The following is a 23,468-nucleotide window of genomic DNA, read 5'->3' on the forward strand; positions in this document are numbered from 1 at the left end:
TCCTGTCTCTGCTCTCATAACTACTATCACCCCCCACCACCACCACCACCCTCTCTCCTGTCTCTGCTCTCATAACTACTATCACCACCCCCACCACCCCCACCACCCTCTCTCCTGTCTCTGCTCTCTGATTGCTCTGATAGGGTATGCCATGATTATGGGGAGAAGTACACCCTGCTGGACTTTACTGCCCGGGGCTCTACCTCTCAGCCGGTGGTCCAGTGGAACCACACAAACCCAGGGACCTTCAATGGGGAGGGGGGGAGTGTGGAGGGTAGAATGTGGGTGTTACGGGATCTCACTCAGGCCACTATGCCCTCCAAGGCGGTGACAGGAGGTTGATATCGAGAACGTTGCTTAACGTCACAGCTGAGGGAAGATTCTGCCTACAACTTTCATTTTTAACTTGCTTGTCATTTCCCCTCACCCCATATCATTATTTTTATGATATCCCTCGCAAATGCAATGCATCTGAATGTGTCTCTCTCAGCACGTAGTACTCTAGGTCTTTTGGTTACTGTGTTCATTGTCATCATTGCTGAGGTGGCTGCATGCTGCTATGTGAAGAAGTGTTGCTGCAAGACGGAAACCCCCAAACTAGACAGCTCTGTTCCTATGCCAGGACAGCCTATGGTTTACCATGATGTAGGCAATACTACAACAAACCAACATGTGTATCAAGGTCTAACAGGAGGATGTTAACTCCCACAATATATTTTGGGGAATATTTAACATTGTGTATGGTTTTCAGGATAACCGTCTGCACCAATTTACCCTAGCCACCCCAGGAAACCAGCTTCACCAGTATGTGTATTCTTTCCTCTTTTATTTTGCCCTCTGCATATTGAGTGGAGGGTGCATGCCCTGCGTCAGGAGGTTGATTGCTTCGATGGAGATGACAGCTGTTCCCCATTGGCCAGTGATGGGCTGTTCCTGGGGGACGATGCCGGCACTGTTCACCACCGTGAGCGGGGCTACCAGGCTGACAGGCCAGCAGTGGGGCTTCATCGCCCCCAGCGGCTCAAGAGGCTATGAGGGGCCTCCTCACCCAGGTAGCCACTGCACTGGACATCAAACTGCTGGACAGTGGTGATTCCATCTGTCCCCATCTCTACTGGTGGACAGTGGTGATTCCATCTGTCCCCATCTCTACTGGTGGACAGTGGTGATTCCATCTGTCCCCATCTCTACTGGTGGACAGTGGTGACTCCATCTGTCCCCATCTCTACTGGTGGACAGTGGTGACTCCATCTGTCCCCATCTCTGCTGAGTTCTGCGGACAGGCTTTCCCCATCTCTACTGCAGGATTCCATCTGTCCCCATCTCTACTGGTGGACAGCTGTCCCCATCTCTACTGGCAGTGGTGACTCTCTGTCCCCATCTCTACTGGTGGACAGGGGTGCCCCATCTCCTGAGTTCTCACAGCAGATCCTACTCACAGCAGAGACTGGACAGGACCCTGACACACCCTTCCCCGGCCTCAGCCACTTCTCCTGGTCTCAAAGGGCCAAGTGGGAGGAATATGTGGAGTCCCCATATGTTGTCCACAATGCTCGAGGGGTACCGATCCACTGAAGAAAACCCTGTGGCTGGAGATCTCCTCACTCCTGGACAAGGGTTCCAGGATCGAGACATCAGAGCGGCTAGGTGGGTTCTACTCCACTTTTACATTTATTTAACCAGGAAAAGCCCATTGTGACCCAGAGTCTCTTTTTCAAGGGAGACCTGGCCAAGAAGGCAGTAACAATCAATACTTTACATAATTAAAACATGCACTCCTCTGTAACAGTCTCCCATCAACATTTTAAATTCATTCAGTAGCACTAACATGGATTGTAGACTATTCCATGCCTCTGGTGCACAAGAGGAGAAGGCAGTCTTGCCTTATACTGTGAATGTCCTGGGGACTTTAAGTAGAAACCACAGCAGACCGGGTGTGGTAACTGCTGGTGGTGAAGGAGACCAGACTACAGAGGTAAAGAGGGAGTTTACCCAAAAGGGCTTTGTAGATACAAATGTGTGTGTTTATCTTTATGCTCATATAAGGTGAGGTCCAACCTACCATTTGGTACAATGTGCGATGGGGGATGAGTGACTTGGCATTTGTAATAAAGCGCAAGGATGCATGATTGGGTTGGCGCCCCCCCTTGGGTTGTGCCGTGGCGGAGATCTTTGTGGGCTATACTCGGCTTTGTCTCGGGATGGTAAGTTGGTGGTTGAAGATATCTCTCTAGTGGTGTGGGGGCTGTGCTTTGGCAAAGTGGGTGGGGTTATATTCTTCCTGTTTGGCCCTGTCCGGGGGTGTCCTCGGATGGGGCCACAGTGTCTCCTGACCCCTCCTGTCTCAGCCTCCAGTATTTATGCTGCAGTAGTTTATGTGTCGGGGGGCTAGGGTCAGTTTGTTATATCTAGAGTACTTCTCCTGTCCTATCCAGGTGTCCTGTGTGAATTTAAGTATGCTCTCTCTAATTCTCTCTTTCTTTCTCTCTCTCGGAGGACCTGAGCCCTAGAACCATGCCTCAGGACTACCTGGCATGATGACTCCTTGCTGTCCCAGTCCACCTGGCCGTGCTGCTGCTCCAGTTTCAACTGTTCTGCCTTATTATTATTGGACCATGCTGGTCATTTATGAAGATTTGAACATCTTGGCCATGTTCTGTTATAATCTCCACCCAGCACAGCCAGAAGAGGACTGGCCACCCCACATAGCCTGGTTCCTCTCTAGGTTTCTTCCTAGGTTTTGGCCTTTCTTGGGAGTTTTTCCTAGCCACCGTGCTTCTACACCTGCATTGCTTGCTGTTTGGGGTTTTAGGCTGGGTTTCTGTACAGCACTTTGAGATATCAGCTGATGTACGAAGGGCTATATAAATAAATTTGATTTGATAAACAGAGTCCAGTCTCTGTAAGATGGAGGAGATGCATGCATATACAACAAGCTTCTTTCTAGCGATAAGCTAGAAGCAAGCCTTATTACAAAAACAAAAACCCAATTTCAGTTTAAGGTTCATCACAAGGTTATCCACATTAACTTTAAAGGACAACTTGTTATCCAACCAAATACCTACGTATTTATTTTGCGGTTCCAAAAAGAGACGCAGGGTTTAGTCCGATTCTGGACCTCCGCAACCTCAATGGGTACTTGAAGGTACTGAGGTTCCACATGCTGTCCCCAGCCCGCGTGTTGCAGGCCGTGTCCAGGGACCAGTGGTTTGTGATGCTGTACCTGAAGGATGCGTACTTCCACGTTCCTGTTCACCCAGCTCATTGGCAGTACCTCTGATTCGCTTTTGAAGGGAGGGCTTACGAATTCATGGTTCTTCCCTTCGGGCCGCTCCTTGGCACCCCGCATTTTCACAAAGTGCATGGACACTTTGTCCTAGCACCTCCCACGTCCCGAGGGTTGTTGATCCTCAATTACCTGGATGATTAGCTGATTTGTGCCCCTCTCAGGACCCAGGCCCTCTCAGACAGAGACATTCTCCTGACCCACATTGGCGGGCTGGGCATTACAGTAAACAACAAGAGTCGTCTGATGCCCACCCAGTGGGTGGCCTTCATTGGCATGGAATTGGACTCGGTCCTCATGAGAGCACGCCTGGCCACCAGAAGCGTTCAGGCATTTTTATCTTGCTTCGAACACTTTTGTCAGGGGTGCGTGGTATCCGCCATAATCTGCCAACGCCTGTTGGGCTTGCTGACGGCAGTCTCATTGTTGATTCCCCTGGGCCTGCTCCCTCTCCGGCCTCTAGATTTGGTGGTTCATCTCCCACTGGCTGCACCCAAAGCGCCACCGTCACAGCCAGCTGACCACATAGTGCCTCAGGGCATTGTTGAGGTGGCGCTGTCACTCCTTTCCCTCATGTGGGGTGGAGATGCTGAGGATGTGCCTCCGGGAGCTTGTCAGCACAGACACCTCCCAAATCAGCTGGGGGGTATGACCAAGGGCAGGTCGGCCAGCGGCTGTTGGCTTCCATCTTGGAGCGGCAGGCACATCAATACACTAGAGCTCCGAGCTGTACTGCTGGCCCTGCAGTCTTCCACATCTGAAGGGAAGACATGTCCTGGTGAGAATGGACATCACCACAGTGGTGGCTTACATCAACCATCAGGGTGGACTGAGGTCCCACCGTCTCCATCTTATGGCACAGGAGCTACTTCTCTGGGCTCAGGGACATCTAACATCTCTACGTGCAGTGCAGGTACCTGGCATCCTGAATGTGGTAGCGGATATGCTCTTGAGGGAGGGCCCACAACTTTGGGACTGGAGCCTCCATCCTCAGGTGGTGCAGCACCTGCGGGACAAGTTCAGGAGGGTGCAGCTGGACCCGTTTACCTCCCTGGACAATGCGCACTACCCCCTGTGGTACACCATGTCAGATCCATCAGGGCCTCTGGGCTTGGATGCTCTGACTCACGATTGGCCAGGGCTGGTGCTTTACACATTCCCCCCTTTTCCCCTGATCCAGGCTGTTCTGGACAGGACCAGGATGGCAGAGCATCGTTTGCTTCTGGTGGCCCCATACTGGCCCAGACGATCCTGGTTCAGCCTTCTCCTTGTGCCTGTTGTCTGGGACACCGTGGCACCTTCCCCTGAGACCGGACCTGCAGCCTCAGGCCGGGTTAACTCTGTGGCATCCAAGGCCGCACTGCCTCAGTCTGTGGGCTTGGCCACTGAACGGCACCAATGGTCCATGCTAGGACTACAAGAGGGTGTAATGAACACCATGCAGAGTGCAAGGGCACCGGCTACAACCACGGAATACCAGTTGCGCTGGCGGTTGTTCTGCTCTTGGTGCACTGGAATTGAGGTGGTGCCCAAGTCATGCGGGGTGCACTATGTCCTCCAATACTTGCGGGTCTCGCTTGGATGAGGGCTCAACAGCCTCTACACTGAGAGGGTATTTGGCCGCTTTATCTGCCTGCCATGTGGGGTGGATGGACAGGCCAGTGCTCTCCAGGTTTATGAAGGGGTTTCGTCGCCTGCGTCCAGCTAGGATCCGTACATGGGCGAGCTGGGATCTGGATGTGGTCCTGCCAGCTTTGGGAAAGTCTTTCGAACTGTTGGAGTCTGCTTCCCTGAAACACCTCTGGCTTTCTTGGTAGCTATTACTTCCATGAAGAGGGTGGGTGAGCTCCATGCTTTTTCGGTAAGTTCTGAGTGCTCCCGGATGGACCCTGGGGGGAGGAGTATATCTCTCCGCCCCAACCCTTCATTTCTCCCGACGGTTCTGTCAGACAGCCATGTGAACATCTCTTTTATCCTGTCTGCTTATGACCCCCCCAGCAGTGGTGGGGGATTCTGGGCCTCCCTCTGGCATTCTGTGCTCTGTGAGGGTACTGACTGCCTATGTGGAGCGGACATGGGCAGTGAGAAAAACAGACCAGCTCTTTGTCTGCTATGGTGAGAGAGTCCTGGGGGCTGGGATATCAAAGCAGAGGCTCTCTCACTACATTGTGGACACGATTACGACAGCATACTTCATGGCTGGCAGGCCAGTGCTGGGATCTGTGGTTGCACATTCAACACGAGGTGTGCCCGCGTCCTGGGCTCTACTGAGAGGAGTGCCTCGCTGATATCTGTGCTTCTGCCAGCTGGGCTTCCTCTTGCACCTTTGCTAGGTACTATCGGATAAATGTGGTAACTCCCTCTGCGGTTGGTTCAGAGGTCCTGGGCATGGTCTCCCCTTCCAGGGACTGTGCCGGGACCCACCTTCCACATTGACGGCCCATGTGTCTCGGTCCCACGCTGGGACTTTGCCGCTGGCTGGCCAGGTCCCTTTAGCACCGATTAAATCAGTTACGGTTATACCAATATATTCGAGTGAGCCAATCTAGTGAAACAAAACAATGGTTACGTATGTAACCACGGTTATGTGAGCTATATAGATCAATCCAATCCTCTAAGGTGCTAGAGGCGCCTAAAAATGATGTAGAGAACGTGCATCGCAGCCATGGCGTCTATATATAGGGGCAGATCCCAGCTGTGACAAAGGTGTACACGGGAGTAAATCCTGACCCGCTCCGTTAGTTCTCCTGACCCGCTCCGTTAGTTCTCCTGACCCGCTCCGTTAGTTCTCCTGACCCGCTCCGTTAGTTCTCCTGACCCGCTCCGTTAGTTCTCCTGACCCGCTCCGTTAGTTCTCCTGACCCGCTCCGTTAGTTCTCCTGACCCGCTCCGTTAGTTCTCCTGACCCGCTCCGTTAGTTCTCCTGACCCGCTTCGTTAGTTCTCCTGACCCGCTCCGTTAGTTCTCCTGACCCGCTCCGTTAGTTCTCCTGACCCGCTTCGTTAGTTCTCCTGACCCGCTCCGTTAGTTATTTTAACATGCTACGTAAACAAATAATCAGTGCCGACAAATCATCAGTATGACCACACCTAGCCTAGAGGTGTATTCACTGGAAACCAAACTGAACATAACTGGGAGGAACCTATGTGAGTTTATTCAATAGAAACTCTCGTTTTGGTTTGGGGTGCTATGGTGTGCACTAGTCTAATGAATACACACTAGGTCTTGACATCCAAAATTAAATAGTCTTGAAGTCTAGGCTACAACCCCTATATAAAACAGGCCTATATATGAATTCTGAAAATGGCTTATTTGTCATGTTTGCATGCCACTGTGAAAGAAAAATGTCACTTGTAGCGTAGGCATAACTTCAAATGAAATACATTTGACAAGGGAAAGTTTCATTCTCATGTGACCTACCTGTGTGAATACTTGTATCCCCTGTAGATTGTCTCTCCTGATAATGCTGACTGCTTCAATTGTCTATTATACAGATACATATGGCTGAGTATGGTGCCATACTTTGTAGTCCTCTCTCTTTCTCAGTCTGACTCACTCAATCACTCACACAAACACACCTCCTGTCTCTCTCTCATATCGTCTGTCTTTGAAGGTCAGATGCTGATATTGTCGAAAAGGATGAGGTGTGTTATGGCAGAGTTCATGATGCCATGAAGACATTTTGGTTTCCAAACCGAACTCATCATCCAACTGTCCTCTGGCGAAGCAGCTTGGCATTTAGGTCAGAAAGGTAAATAATACTGACTCAATAAAGTCCAGAAGTTGTTGGCGGAGCTAGGAAGTTCGCTGCCAGAAGTATTACAATGTAAACTTACGTTTAATCAGTCTCTCTGCATATTTCAAGACATATGGAGGCATAGTGAGATACCCGGTGGGTTGGACTCTTCTCTTCACTCATCTTGAAAAAACGTTTACTAAAAACTTGGAAGTCATTCAGTCCGCCATCATTAACACAATGGAAAAATCCAATTATTTAAATATTGATTGTGCGTGGGCGACGGAGGAAAAACAAAAGACGGCAGTTTCAGGCCATGTGGCGGAGAATGATGTGGGCACTGGAGATGGGGGTGTGTTAGTGGGTCTGGATAGGTGTGATGTATTTGATGTTTGTTTGTATGACGTTGTTGTTTGTATGGTTATGTTTTGTATTGTTTATCAAATAAAATATATTTTTAAATGCAGGTGTTCCATTTTCCACTAGCTGTCACGCCCTGGTTGAAGTATATTGTGTTTGTCTTCATTTATTTGGTCAGGCCAGGGTGTGACATGGGTTTATTGTGGTGTGTTTTGTCTTGGGGTTTTTGTTAGGTATTGGGTTTGTGGCTTAGCGGGGGTATCTAGCAAAGTCTATGGCTGTCTGGAGTGGTTCTCAATCAGAGGCAGGTGTTTATCGTTGTCTCTGATTGGGAACTATATTTAGGCAGCCATATTCTTTGAGTGTTTTGTGGGTGATTGTTCCTGTCTCTGTGTTTGTGTTCACCAGATAGGCTGTATAGGTTTTCACAGTCGTTCTTTGTTTTGTTCGTTATTTCATGTCTAGTTCATTTTTATTAAAGAACATGAATAACCACCACTCTGCATTTTGGTCCGCTTCTCCTTCGACAGACGAGAACCGTTACACTAGCTGTATAGCAGTGGGAGGAGCTATAGGAGGATGGGCTCATTGTAATGGCTGGTATGGAATATATGGAGCTGAGTCAAACATGAGGTTTCCATGTTTTTGACGCGGTTCTATTCATTCCATTCCAGATATTACACTGAGCCTGTCCTCCTATAGCTCCTCCCACCAGCCTCCACTGATGTACATGTCTTAAGATATTTTAAGGAAGGGTTTTTGTCCTCATCTCCAGCTGAAGTACCCACGCTAAGTATCCCCTTGACTGTACCAGATGTGACAAAGGGGCAAGGGGATTTTTTCCCATCATGTTATTAAATGATCCTCAAACTTTATCTTCAAGGTTTTCAGCAGTACACTCTAAAAAAATGATGGGCTGTTTTGGATGACCCAATTGCTAAGTCGCAGGCATTGGATTACTTAGTTGGGTTGTTTTCTACAAAGCAAATTGTTGGGTTATTGATGCTGGGTTATATAGGTCATTCCAGTCCATCTAGGTCAGGTGCCTGCGCAGTTACTTCTACTTTAAATGGAGCACAGTTTGTTATAGTGTATTACATCATTTCAAATAATGTCCTTCAAATCATTTGACTCACCCACATACTGTAAGTATACCTAGAGGTACGTGTATCTACTTCAAAACATTCTCTTTGTTTTGGCTAATGCCTACGACTAATTGCTTCAAACATGGCATATGGTAAATGCATGAAATAAGATATCTTCAACCGAGAAAGTAAATGTCTTTCCTCTTCGTGTATTCACTTGTATTGCAGTTTTTCCCAATTGTTTACACACTAAAATTGGATCTTGGAATGCAATCACTGAAACCTGAAACTCATGTACCAAATCCCTAAACCAAGTCTGCAATATTGCAAGCACAATTCCTGCTTTACACTCAGTTTTCAATTCTATATCACACTTTTTGCAAAACACTACACACAGTTCTCTATATTAGGCACAACATTCAAAATTAAAATCTCTTTAGTCTCTTTGAAAGCAAAGCCAATCACAATGCAAGCGCTATACACATCAGCATTTGTGGGTTCGATTACAGGCTCAAAATGGCCAGAATCAGAACTTTCTTCTGAAACTCGTCAGTCTATTCTTGTTCTGAGAAATGAAGGCTATTCCATGCGAGAAATTGCCAAGAAACTGAAGATCTCATACAACGCTGTGCACTACTCCTTTCACAGAACAGTGCAAACTGACACTAACCAGAATAGAAAAAGTGGGAGGCCCCGGTACACAACTGAGCAAGAGGACAAGTACTAGTTTGAGAAACAGACGCATCACAAGTCCCCAACTGATAGCTTCATTAAATAGTACCCGCAAAACACCAGTCTCAACGTCAACAGTGAAGAGGCGACTCCGGGATGGTGGCCTTCTAGGCAGAGTTCCTCAGTCCAGTGTCTGTTCTTTTGCCCATCTTAATCTGTTATTTTTATTGGCCAGTCTGAGATATGGCCAGCCTCCCGGAGTCGCCTCTTCCCTGTTGACGTTGAGACTGGTGTTTTGCGTGTGTCGTTTCTTTCGGTTACTGTGTTCATTGTCATTGCTGTTGTGGCTGCATGCTGCTGTGTGAAGTGTTGCTGCAAGAAGGAGACCCCCAATCCAGACAGCTCTGTCCCTATATAAATGCATTATTACACATGTGTGCGCACACACGTAACATTCTACCAATCTTGCTCAACTCTTAGGGAAATACACAGTGTATGACAGACTGACCAGGTGACTTCAAGAGAAAGCTATGATCCCTTATTGATGTCACCTGTTAAATCCACTTCAGTGTATATGAAATGGAGGAGACAGGTTAAAGAAGGGTTTTTGAGCCTGGACCCAATTGAGACATGGATTGTGAATGTGTGCCATTCAGAAAGTGAATGGGAAAGACAAAATATGTAAGTGCCTTGAATGGGGTATGCTAGTAGGTGCCGGGCGCACCGGTTTAAGTGTGTCAAGAATTGCAACGCTGTTGGGTTTCTCACACTCAACAGTTTCCGGTGTGTATCAAGAATGGTCCACCACCCAAAGGAAATCCAGCCGACTTCGGCACACAACTGTGGGAAGCATTTGGTCAACATGGGCCAGCTGTTCTGAGGGCAAATGGGGGTGCAACTCAATATTAGGAAGGTGTTCTTAATGTTTTGTACACTCAGTGCATATCCATTGTTTTTGTCAAAATTGCTCAATTTGTTGGGAATCATTGATGGACATCAATACATATCAAAACTTGTCTTTGATTTTCAAGCAGATTTAAGACACAGACTGGACCATTCAGGGACACCCGCAACCTTTTAGAAAGCCATTCTGGTGTGTCTTTGGTGTGTAATTGTCCCTCTGAAAAATACTTCATCACAGGGTTAGGTTTTCAGAACAATACGGCAGGTTTTCCTTTAACTTGTTATCTGGGCTTTGCTCCTTTCATATGTCTTTTGATCCTGGCAAACTCCCCAGTCCCTGCCGGTGACAAGCATACCCATAACATGATGCTGTCACCACAACACTTGAAAATACAGACGGTTTGACTGTCTTGGGTTGTGTCTTTGATTTGACGGCATGGCATGCACATGCGCAGTTGGCTGCAAGATGACCGTTAGACCAGATGGCGTGCTGCTGTGCATTAGCTTAACTAGCCAACGTCGCCATGACATCACATACAAGCGTGATCAGGGATTTCTATTGGAGAAGCAGTTTCTACATATCTTCATACAAAACCATCTTTGCAATAATTCAGATTTCTCAAACGGATCGATGATTGTAGTTCCCGGATACTGTTTTTTAAAAATGTTCCCAGAAGTTTCAGCCACCCATTGGTTGGCTGTCTTGTTAATCATCCACTGCTAGGTATGGTTAGGCAAGCATAAACAAAGATGGTCCACCTATTTCTAGTCCGGACTGCATATTTGTATGGAATTACATACATGAATGTTAGAGCTGCAATGTGATTTTGTTACATTTAAGAAAGCCCTTGTTGACTTAAAACTTGTACTTAATGCAGGCAAAACTAAATATATATTATTCTCTAATTCACAGAAACATTTCTCACATGGGCTACATATTCACTCATTGGATGGTTCTCTCATTGAGCGGGTTCCTCTTATAAATATCTGGGCGTTTTGGATTGATAAAGATTTAACGTTTAAAAACATACTGATGAGCTAGTTAAAAAGCTAAGATTTAAGGTGAACATCTTTTTTAACCCTTTTTTTTAAACAAACAAAATAACAAAACGGCCGTGACCGCTATCGAAACTAAGTGCTAACATGCAACATCACATAGACAATAACCCACAAACCACAATACAAAACAGGCTACCAAAATATGGTTCCCAATCAGAGACAACGACAAACACCTGCCACTGATTGAGAACCATATCAAGGCCAAAACACATAGAAATAGACAAACAACATAGAATGACCCTGACCAAACAAAACAAACAATGCAAATCATGGTCAGACTGTGACAGTACCCCCCCCCCCTCTAAGCTCCGGACTCCAGCCGCAAACCCTAAACCTATAGGGGAGGGTCTGGGTGGGCATCTGGCCACGGTGGCGGCTCTGGCGCGGGACGTGGACCCCACTCCACCATAATCATTGCCCTCTTCAAGGGCCTCTTTAGAGAGATGACCCTCGCCTCCGACCTTGGGCCTAAGACCCTAATTAAAGGCCCCACTGGACTGAGGAGAGCCTCTGGACTGGGGGCAGCTCCGGACTGAGGGGCAGCTCCGAACAACGTAAATCATGGTCAGAGTGTGACATATATCTTATCCAGTTGTTATCCTCCATTAAACAGGAAGATGGATATACAGGGACCCAGAAAGGGCTCTCTGTATGTTTATCGAAAGGACTTCCCCCACATTCAAGTACATTTTACACAACCTTTTATTAAGAATAAGTATCAAACTGAATTCTGAAGATGACTTGTGTGACTATCTAATCTGATGCTCACAGTGAACGTTTCTTTGTGCCCTAATTCAGTCCTCGCGTGACCTGGACCGACGCTACTCATGAACGCTACGCTATACTGAACAAAAAATATAAACGCAACATGCAACAATTTCAAAGATTTTACAGAGTTACAATTCATATAATTTTGAAGTGGTCTTTTATTGTACCCACCACAAGGCGCACCTGTGTAATGATTATGAGGTTTAATCAGCTTTTTGATATGCCACACCGGTCAAGTGGATGGAGACAACATTTTGCTCTTTTAAAGGTAATTGCCTGCAATTCTACACATTTTGCCATTACTTATGCAGTGTTCTTATGCAATCTGAATGACTCAAACATAACAAAATCAAGCCCCGTGTCATGACATTTTCAGAATTTTGTATTCTCCTCTGACTCAACTTTTTATTTGGTGGTTGTTACTTGAACTTCTGACGATCTTATACATATAAAGCTCCATTATCTTTTCTAGTTTAACTTGTAAAAGAATATAGCAGACCTAAAATGATTTTCATTATTATCATTTTTGTATCATATTTTTTGAAGTGGCGACAACGATTATGCAGTCGCGGCACTCTGCTGCTCAATTAATATAGGGGAAACTGACGGTAGGTAACATCTACCTGCATAGTAAATGTCTGTGTCAAATAAATGTAATACCCTGATTTAATTGACATTGAATACTGCTTCAAGTCACAGCTCCTCACAGTCGGTGAATGCAATCTCCACCTCATCTCTCTCTTTCTCTCGCTCCTCTGTCTCTGTCCATCTTGCTGTCTCCCTTTAAATGTCATGCTTTCTCTTCAGGCTTGGCTCAGCTCATCACGGCTGATGTGTGCTGGGGTGGTACCTATGAGATGACACAGGATATTTACAGTGATCTTTACCAAACCAAACTCTTCTTCACCCCAATTCACCACCCGGAACTCAGGAGACTTGTGGTGAGCAGTTTTAAATTAACTATCGTATGTGAACTAGGCCCCCCAATGCTCTTGACTCCAGGCAACTATGTGGTGTGTGTGTGTGTGTGTGTGTGTGTGTGTGTGTGTGTGTGTGTGTGTGTGTGTGTGTGACTTTAGCCAAAGGTCCAAATTAAATGGTTGGATCCTGATTAGTTTCCATTCAGCACTCAGCACTGATATTTAGAGGATTTTCAGGGTGTGTTTTTGTCCCTCTGATCTTCAGCTGAAGGACCCATGGTACACAACCACCAAGATCTTTGAGGTGCCAGATGTGACAGAGAAGGATGAGAGTATGTGTTCTCTCATGTTTAACAATGGCAAGACCAGGGACATCCTTAGAATATCTACCCTTCACTATATTGGCCCTCTTATCCAGATATAGTCTTGCCCATCATGCCTTTCAGAATGGGTGGAGGAATACAATAAACCTGAGGGCAAGGACCTCAAGATGAACTTTCCATTGGACCCCACCCTGTGTAGTATCACCTTCACACCTGGACTCCAAGGTTCCGATGGTGTGCCTTGAGATCAGGGATCTGGCACGCTATGAATCAGGCATGTTTGAGCTGACAGACCAGTATGGCAACCTTGCCCTGGTGGTGAAGCTGAGGAGTGGTGGTGAGTGAGAGTCTTGCTCTGTATCAACTTAGATTGGCAATGGACATTATTTCTTTGTGACCAATACTTCAGGCAAATACACATTGTCTTTGATGAGGTATCCGATGTGGGTTGTAAACTTGTAATAAGGATGTAAGCTTCTTGAAATGAACAAATTCTCTCTCTCCGTCTGTCTGTCTCTCACTCATTTCGTCTCACACCTATGCCTGTATGGGTTTATATGAGTGTTTTCTGCTTATTCTCTGCTGTGGTGGCTGTATGTTGTTGTTATGTGAAGAAGTGTTACTATAAGAAGCAGGCAGCCAAACCTGACAGCTCTGCTGCCACACCATGACAGGCCGTGGATCAACAGGCACCCCCTTTGGTTTACCATCATGACGTACATGCAAACACAAAGCCTCATCTCTATGGTTGTCTGTGGAAAGTTCTGAAAGGATTTTAAATGTATCTGAAGGATTGTTTTAATATTATGCATGTCTGTACGTGATTTACTGAACCCTAGTCAACCCAATCGAACTGCTGCTTTAAGTTACCTCAACCAACCCAGTCAACCTGCTGCTTCAAGTTACCCCAGTCAACCTGCTGCTTCAAGTTACCTCAACCAACCCAGTCAACCTGCTGCTTCATGTTACCTCAACCAACCCAGTCAACCTGCTGCTTCATGTTACCTCAACCAACCCAGTCAATCTGCTGCTTCATGTTACCACAACCAACCCAGGCAACCTGCTGCTTCAAGTTACCTCAACCAACCCAGTCAACCTGCTGCTTCAAGTTACCCCCAGTCAACCTGCTGCTTCAAGTTACCTCAACCAACCCAGTCAACCTGCTGCTTCATGTTAGCTCAACCAACCCAGTCAACCTGCTGCTTCAAGTTACCCCAGTCAACCTGCTGCTTCAAGTTACCTCAACCAACCCAGTCAACCTGCTGCTTCAAGTTACCTCAACCAACCCAGTCAACCTGCTGCTTCATGTTACCACAACCAACCCAGGCCACCTGCTGCTTCAAGTTACCTCAACCAACCCAGTCAACCTTCTGCTTCAAGTTACCCCAGTCAACCTGCTGCTTCAAGTTACCTCAACCAACCCAGTCAACCTGCTGCTTCATGTTACCTCAACCAACCCAGTCAACCTGCTGCTTCAAGTTACCTCAACCAACCCAGTCAACCTGCTGCTTCAAGTTACCTCAACCAACCCAGTCAACCTGCTGCTTCAAGTTACCTCAACCAACCCAGTCAACCTGCTGCTTCAAGTTACCTCAACCAACCCAGTCAACCTGCTGCTTCATGTTACCTCAACCAACCCAGTCAACTTGCTGCTTCAAGTTACCCCAGTCAACCTGCTGCTTCAAGTTACCTTAACCAACCCAGTCAACCTGCTGCTTCATGTTACCTCAAACAACCCAGTCAACCTGCTGCTTCAAGTTACCTCAACCAACCCAGTCAACCTGCTGCTTCAAGTTACCTTAACCAACCCAGTCAACCTGCTGCTTCATGTTACCTCAACCAACCCAGTCAACCTGCTGCTTCAAGTTACCCCAGTCAACCTGCTGCTTCAAGTTACCTCAACCAACCCAGTCAACCTGCTGCTTCATGTTACCTCAACCAACCCAGTCAACCTGCTGCTTCATGTTACCACAACCAACCCAGGCAACCTGCTGCTTCATGTTACCTCAACCAACCCAGTCAACCTGCTGCTTCAAGTTACCCCAGTCAACCTGCTGCTTCAAGTTACCTCAACCAACCCAGTCAACCTGCTGCTTCAAGTTACCTCAACCAACCCAGTCAACCTGCTGCTTCAAGTTACCTCAACCAACCCAGTCAACCTGCTGCTTCAAGTTATCTCAACCAACCCAGTCAACCTGCTGCTTCAAGTTACCTCAACCAACCCAGTCAACCTGCTGCTTCAAGTTACCCCAGTCAACCTGCTGCTTCAAGTTACCTTAACCAACCCAGTCAACCTGCTGCTTCATGTTACCTCAACCAACCCAGTCAACCTGCTGCTTCTTGTTACCTCAACCAACCCAGTCAACCTGCTGCTTCAAGTTACCTCAACCAACCCAGTCAACCTGCTGCTTCAAGTTACCTCAACCAACCCAGTCAACCTGCTGCTTCAAGTTACCTCAACCAACCCAGTCAACCTGCTGCTTCAAGTTACCTCAACCAACCCAGTCAACCTGCTGCTTCAAGTTACCCCAGTCAACCTGCTGCTTCATGTTACCCCAGTCAACCCAGTCAACCTGCTGCTTCAAGTTACCTCAACCAACCCAGTCAACCTGCTGCTTCATGTTACCACAACCAACCCAGGCAACCTGCTGCTTCAAGTTACCTCAACCAACCCAGTCAACCTGCTGCTTCAAGTTACCTCAACCAACCCAGTCAACCTGCTGCTTCAAGTTACCCCAGTCAACCTGCTGCTTCATGTTACCCCAGTCAACCTGCTGCTTCATGTTACCTCAACCAACCCAGTCAACCTGCTGCTTCATGTTACCTCAACCAACCCAGTCAACCTGCTGCTTCAAGTTACCTCCAACCCAAACCCAGTCAACCTCAACCTGCTGCTTCAAGTTACCCCAGTCAACCTGCTGCTTCAAGTTACCTCAACCAACCCAGTCAACCTGCTGCTTCATGTTACCTCAACCAACCCAGTCAACCTGCTGCTTCAAGTTACCCCAGTCAACCTGCTGCTTCAAGTTACCTCAACCAACCCAGTCAACCTGCTGCTTCAAGTTACCTCAACCAACCCAGTCAACCTGCTGCTTCATGTTACCACAACCAACCCAGGCCACCTGCTGCTTCAAGTTACCTCAACCAACCCAGTCAACCTGCTGCTTCAAGTTACCTCAACCAACCCAGTCAACCTGCTGCTTCAAGTTACCCCAGTCAACCTGCTGCTTCAAGTTACCTCAACCAACCCAGTCAACCTGCTGCTTCATGTTACCTCAACCAATCCAGTCAACCTGCTGCTTCAAGTTACCTCAACCAACCCAGTCAACCTGCTGCTTCAAGTTACCTCAACCAACCCAGTCAACCTGCTGCTTCATGTTACCTCAACCAATCCAGTCAACCTGCTGCTTCAAGTTACCCCAGTCAACCTGCTGCTTCAAGTTACCTTAACCAACCCAGTCAACCTGCTGCTTCATGTTACCTCAACCAACCCAGTCAACCTGCTGCTTCATGTTACCTCAACCAACCCAGTCAACCTGCTGCTTCAAGTTACCCCAGTCAACCTGCTGCTTCATGTTACCTCAACCAACCCAGTCAACCTGCTGCTCCAAGTAACTCCAACCAACCCAGTCAACCTGCCTTTTCCCCCTGTTGGTTTCTGCTTCAGGGAGACGGCCCCTTTCATCTCTCAGGGTTCAAAACCTCTCTCCTCTGACTTTGGGCCCCCAGTTTTAGCTGCCCACTTTCTTCGGGAATCCCCTATCAAGGACAGGATGAGTTAATACTCCCATTGGGTTAAAAAGTTAGCAAAGATCCTCAGTGGTCTAGTGGTCAAAGATCCTCAGTGAAAAGTTGGTCTAGTGGTCAAAGAGCCTCGGTGGTCTAGGTCTAGGGCATTGTGCCACCAGAAACTCTGGGCTCGCGCCCAGGCTCTGTCGCAGTCAACCGGGAGGTCCGTGGGGCGACACATAATTGGCCAAGCATCGTCCGGGTTGTCTCATCGCGCACCAGCGACTCCTGTGGCGGGCCGGGCGCAGTGTTTCCTCCGATACATTGGTGCGGCTGTCTTCCGGGTTGGATGCGCGCTTTGTTAAAGAAGTGTGCGGCTTGGTTGGGTTGTGTTTCGGAGGACGCATGGCTTTCGACCTTCGTCTCTCCCGAGCCCGTACGGGAGTTGTTGGATACCACGAAATTTGGGAGAAATAAGGGGTAAAATTCAACAACAACAAAAAAAAGTTAGCAAAGTAATGCCCTCAACCCTTGTTTCCCCCTGTTGTTTGAGTATTCTCTATAGTAGACATGCCAGCTCTGACAAGACGCACGCAGCAATCATAATTTTAAACTCACAACATGGCATAGGATTGAACAGAAAAGGCAGTCTGAATTGGGTTTATCATATCCGGTCACAGGGAAACATTTAGTGAAACCACTCTCCTTCAGATTTTGTACATTTATCAACTTTCTCTTCACGTTCTCTTCTCTCGACTAATGCTGGTGGTCATATATATGTTTTAGCAATTTATTATATCATTTGTATGCACACAAATAACACCCGTGCATAATTTATTATTTGACTTCTGTATATACTTCTGTGATTTGTTTTGTTTGGGTTTAGTCCAATTGTGGCATGATACGACTATTTGTATACAGTTTCAATGCAGGACTTTTATTATGAAGACGAACCGCTGATTCAACTCATCGGTAATATCGCTCACTTCACAGTCGTGACCAGAAGAACGAGCCGAGCTAACGTATCGGAAACGTTATAATACCAGTGCAGTCAAAGCAGCCAACGGCTGTCGACCAAGGAAAAGCGAAAATACCAGTATATCTATTGATACCCGTTTATCAACTATAAAAGTAATATTGTGAGTTGATGTAAAGCTAGCTAGGGTAGATCGCCGTACACTACAGCTAATTGCTATATGCTAGTTAGCATCACGTAGCTAGCCTTTGCTCTATCTTCGACAACCGGTCCCTACGCACTAGCAGAATGGCCTTAAAACGAATTCACAAGGTAAATTGATTGTTGTTTGAGTCTTTGCCGTAAACACAGCTAAATAAGGTAGTGATGTTATAGGTCATGTGGTAGAATGTATATATTTTTTTGTCGTTTTAGTTAGCTATGTAATGCGTCGAACAGTGAGCAGTTGCAAGTTCGCTATAACAAGCGTGCTTATTTGGTTGTTAGCCAGCTTGGCTTGTAGTAGCATGGCCTAGTAGCTTAGCTAGCTAAGTAGTTAAGCTAACGTTAGCTAGTTTAAAGTGAGTGTGCTAAATATTAGTTCAGAATATAGCTAGCAGTAACGTTAGTTCAGAATCCGAATTATATGAATTTTCTCACGTTAGCTTAGTCGGTGTCATTGTTAGTTAGTAACGTTATCTCCTAAACTTTCTGGTGCTTGTTAACTAATTAACTAACAAGTCATGGTGAAACCTGATGAGATTGAGGATATGGTTGTTATTACATACCACTACCACCAACTCGTGGCAGGTTTCGGTTTGGTGTATCTTGCTGGAAATATAAACCTTGTCATTCAAGCTGGCCAAGTCTAGTGTCATCCTCGTGTTGGTATTTTCTGGTATCTATTCCGAAACTCTAGCATAAAAATATACATAGCTGCTGTGGTAATTATTACTAAAATAAAATAGTGTAATTGCTGTGTCCCCAAACAAAGTAATACATTCAACACTTCTCCTAATATTGGTTTAGAGCGATGTCATGATTGCACTGACACTTGACTGTGACGCCCGAAGTCAAGATAAAAATGCAAGAGAAGGTTGTCACTCGTTAAGAAAACACCCTATTACAGTGCCTTGCAAAACTATTTAATCCCTCTTGGCGTTTTTCCTATTTTGTTGCATTACACCCTGTAATTTAAATGGATTTCATGTAATGGACATACAGAAAATTGTCCAAATTGGTGAAATGAAAAGAAAAAACAGAAAAGTGGTGGGTGACTATGTATTTGCTATGAAGCCCCTAAATAAGATCTGGTGCAACCAATTACCTTTAGAAGTCACAATTGGTTAAATAAAGTCCACTTATGTGCAATCTAAGTGTCACATGATCTGTCACCTGGTCTCAGTATATATACACCTGTTCTGAAAGGCCCCAGAGTCTGCAACACCACTAAGCAAGCAGTGCCATGAAGACCAAGGAGCTCTCCAAACAGGTCAGGGACAAAGTTGTAGAGAAGTACAGATCAGGGTTGAGTTATAAAAAATATCAGAAACTTTGAACATCCCACGGCGCACCATTAAATCCATTATAAAAAATGGAAAGAGTATGGAACCACAACAAACCTGCCAAGAGAGGGCCCCCCACCAAAACTCACGGACCAGGCAAGGAGGGCATTAATCAGATAGGCAACAAAGAGACCAAAGATAACCCTGAAGGAGCTCCACAGTGGAGATTGGACTGTCTGTCCATAAGACCACTTTAAGCTGTAAAACCCACAGGGCTGGGCTTCACAGAAAGTGTCAAGAAACAAATAAGCAAACACATATTGGTGTTCACCAAAAGGCATGTGGGAGACTCCCCAAACATATAGAAGAACGTACTCTGGTCAAATGAGACTAAAATTGAGCTTTTTGGCCATCAAGGAAAACGCTGTGTCTGGCGCAAACCCAACACCTCATCACCTGAGAACAACATCCCCACAGTGAACCCGGAAGCCACCCGCACCAATGTGTCGGAGGAAACACCGTGCACCTGGCAACCTTGGTTAGCGCGCACTGCGCCCGGCCCGCCACAGATACACAAACAAGTAATTTAGTTGTTTTTTTCAGTACACAAAAACTTAAGCACAAAAGTGTTTTTGTGCCCTGTCATCACACACTGCCTTTTAATCCGCAACAAAGTCAGTCTGGTGGAAACAACTCTGGTGGGAAATGTGCATATAAAAAAAAAAGCTTATTATATAATTTTAGCATAAATCTGTTTCAGATTTTATGGAAACCTAGCTACTGTCAGCAATGCTGCTGTCATCTTTCCCTCCAGTGTAGCACTGGTCAGGCCAATCCACATTTTGACTTGGGTGTTTGAGACATTGCCACAAGTTGTCAGGGATAGGCCTCATCCATTGTGAAAAGTTGGGACTATCACTACACTCTAGTTTAATTATTTTCCTGGACTCACATACGCATCATTCAAGTCTATGCAGACCTATGTTTATTACTGAGATATAGCAGGTCTGTATTTACATAATAGTACAATTTTGACCTTTTCTAACCCGTTAGTTGACCATGGGGGAGGAAGCCTACGCCCATGTCAACACAGGCTGTTACAGGTTGAGTGACGGCTGTGTGTGTCTGTACTTTAGCTCAGCTTCGCACTGACACCAACTTTGCCTGACGGCAACACAGCCCACAGCTTCCTGCCTGCTCAAGGCGTGCACCTATTTTACTGATCTATTCGATGACTAACATTCTCACCCTCATGTCACTCGGACCTACATGTAATATAGACAGTATCACTATTGGCCCAAGAAGTTCTTACCTGATCTGTTGTCCTGAAGTGCTTGCTCTGATGGGGCTCTGCAAGATACCATATGCTCAATCACTGCAATACAAGAAACTGTTTAGTCACTGCCCACTTTCATTATGGCCAAGTCTAATCATTGAGCTACAGTCGTTATAAAATGGATTCCTCTTTTCATCAGTCTCTAATTAAACTTTAAAAGTACTTCCTGTGCAGTGCACATTGCAACGCCAGCAATGTAAATGCTCTTCCAAGTACGGCTGTGAGGTCTGCAGTAGCAATGATGAGTTAACAGTGTTGGTACATGGAAGGGGAACAGTGGGCTGATGGTGTCCTGGTTTGGTTTCTCTGTTTCAGGAGCTGAACGACCTGGGCAGGGACCCTCCTGCACAGTGTTCCGCTGGCCCAGTTGGAGACGACAGTAAGGCCAAACTGAGCACTTGTATTAAACCTAACATAATAATTCTTAATTTATTACATTTGTTAAGCGCTTTTCATTATACAGAATAATCTCAAAGTGCATAAATAAATGATCAACAGCAAGGCATCTGAAACATTCCTCAACTGTCTCCCTTTCTGTTTGGCAGTGTTTCATTGGCAAGCTACAATTATGGGGCCTGTGAGTATCATTATAAAGTGTTTCTCCATTTGATGGATTTGAAGTTGCTTTGGCTGCTCAGTGTGACCGTTGAGATGTAATTCTGTTTTCTTTTCAGAATGACAGCCCATACCAAGGTGGTGTTTTTTTCCTGACTATTCACTTCCCCACAGACTATCCCTTCAAACCACCTAAAGTAATTATTTCTGCTCTTGTTCCTCTGTTCTTTTACAATTGAAGTTGTCTTGATGCATGTGGAGGAATGAGGTTTCCGTGGATCAATGTGTTTGATTGCTCCTCCAACCTTTTCATTGCAGCTTGCGTTCACCACAAGAATTTATCACCCAAATATTAACAGTAACGGCAGCATCTGCCTGGATATTTTGAGATCACAGTGGTCTCCAGCATTAACTATCTCTAAAGGTAGGGTGTCGTTTTTCCATTCTTTGTGCCCTTCGTGTTACTCATTTTTACCTTGACTTCATTTCGATTCACATGCCTAAGATCCACTCCTAATCCTCATTTTTAATCTCCCTTTCAGTACTTTTGTCCATTTGTTCACTCTTATGTGACCCCAACCCTGACGACCCGTTAGTGCCAGAGATCGCCCGTATCTACAAAACAGATACGGAAAAGTTAGTATATTGTACTCTAATCATTTTGTGAAAAATATTATGCAACTTTTTGATCCAAAGGCTTGAACAAGATCGGTGCAAAGTGAGTTATACCCTATAATATTAGATCTAGATACTTATAATATAGGACTTTTCCTTCTGCATCAGGTATAATAGACTAGCGAGAGAATGGACAGAAAAGTACGCTATGCTTTAGGGTAAGACTGCCCTGCATCGTCGAGGGAGAGGACATTGTTGTGGGTTCTGACATTTATACTGTTGACAGCACTTCAACTAACTCAATGAGGCTGACATATTTTGCCACTCTAAGTACATTTGCCTTGGTGGATGGTGGCTTTGCTCTGACCTGTATTCCCACTGTCTGATTGTCTGTCTTGGACTGTTTGACAGTATTGAATGACATTTTGGTGGGACTATGGGAGGAGAGTATTCTGTGTGTGAACATCATGCATCTCAGGTTTATCTTGGGTAGTTGCTGTGTTGTAAGGCATGGCGTTGTTCTTGAAGCTCCACCCCTAGTCTATTGTGGATTGATTTATGTTCTGTTACTTTTCCACAGGTACAACAGAATAGCCCGGGAATGGACTCAGAAGTACGCCATGTGATAATCGGTCATGGTCGTATCAACTTGCATTATAGCTGGGGAAAAAACTATAAATTACTGTTTGTTTTTTTGCCCATTCGGCCGCAAACCCTTACCATCAGCAAATAACAGTAATTGATTCTTTGTTTTGCCCCCTAAATGTATTCACATCCTCTTAACACGGACAAATGTCTCCAATACCCCTTTTTTTCCCTTTACAAAATATGCCAATTGCTCTGAACTCTCAGTGAAGCATGTCTGTATAAAGCCAACCACAGCCACTTTGTGAAGAGCTCTTGATTGCTCTGAATTCACGCAGGAGGTGCCAACTAAAAATAAAGATTCTCAATGCCACCATTTCTGTATTGAGAGAATCAACTTGGTTCAATCACACTTTTCCAATAGCATTAGAGAACTGATGTCTGTGAATATCATACACTTAATCTTAAAGTTAAGATTCACCTATTTTGAATGTTCTAATGATTCCCGGGTCATTCCATGTGTATCTGAGCTACCGTTCCATCAGGCAGAAATACAGCCGGTGCAAAACTTGTCATACCGGCCTGATTGAACGGCAATAGCTCAGATACATGGAATGACGCAGGAATCGATAGATCAGATGCACAAAAACTTTAACATTCAAAATGGGTGAATCTTAACTGTTTTGAATGGAGAATTGCTGAAGTAAATAAATATTTTATGCATGTTAATAAGATAAATAATTGGTTTGTGCTGCTGAGAATGGATTGAGAGCAAATGTGTTCACTTTGATATTTTGTTACTTTTTGTTCTTAGAATGTGGAGCCATTAGTTAATCATCATCCATAACACTGTTCTCTTTTGCACTGAATACGTTATTCAAAGTTCTCAATGGCTGATCGATCAACTAATAGCTCTGCTACTTTTTTTTCTCAATAAAGTTGAACAAATAACTCTTGTAGCAGGACTACTTTTAAATATATGGAGATGCATTGGGGCTGTTGATCGCATTACAAGTAGCAAACGATATGCCTCTGGGAATGCTGAGAAGCCCTCAACTGTGGGGTTATTTATAGGC

The 23,468-nt window shown here is 45.7% G+C and overlaps 1 protein-coding gene across 1 annotated transcript; it reads left to right on the forward strand.

Annotated features, from left to right (window-relative positions):
• The first annotated feature begins 17,807 nt into the window (after window positions 1–17,807).
• Window positions 17,808–23,344, forward strand: LOC135545800 (ubiquitin-conjugating enzyme E2 D2-like). The gene is made up of 7 exons (XM_064973691.1): window positions 17,808–18,129; window positions 20,953–21,016; window positions 21,183–21,214; window positions 21,312–21,389; window positions 21,511–21,616; window positions 21,735–21,828; window positions 22,388–23,344. Exons 1-7 carry the CDS (start codon window positions 18,106–18,108, stop codon window positions 22,431–22,433), a joined length of 444 nt encoding a protein of 147 aa, XP_064829763.1. The 5' UTR covers window positions 17,808–18,105; the 3' UTR covers window positions 22,434–23,344.
• The last annotated feature ends 124 nt before the right edge of the window (window positions 23,345–23,468 follow it).

The sequence above is a fragment of the Oncorhynchus masou genome, chromosome 9, assembly GCF_036934945.1.
Source record: "Oncorhynchus masou masou isolate Uvic2021 chromosome 9, UVic_Omas_1.1, whole genome shotgun sequence".
NCBI classification, from domain to species: domain Eukaryota; kingdom Metazoa; phylum Chordata; class Actinopteri; order Salmoniformes; family Salmonidae; genus Oncorhynchus; species Oncorhynchus masou.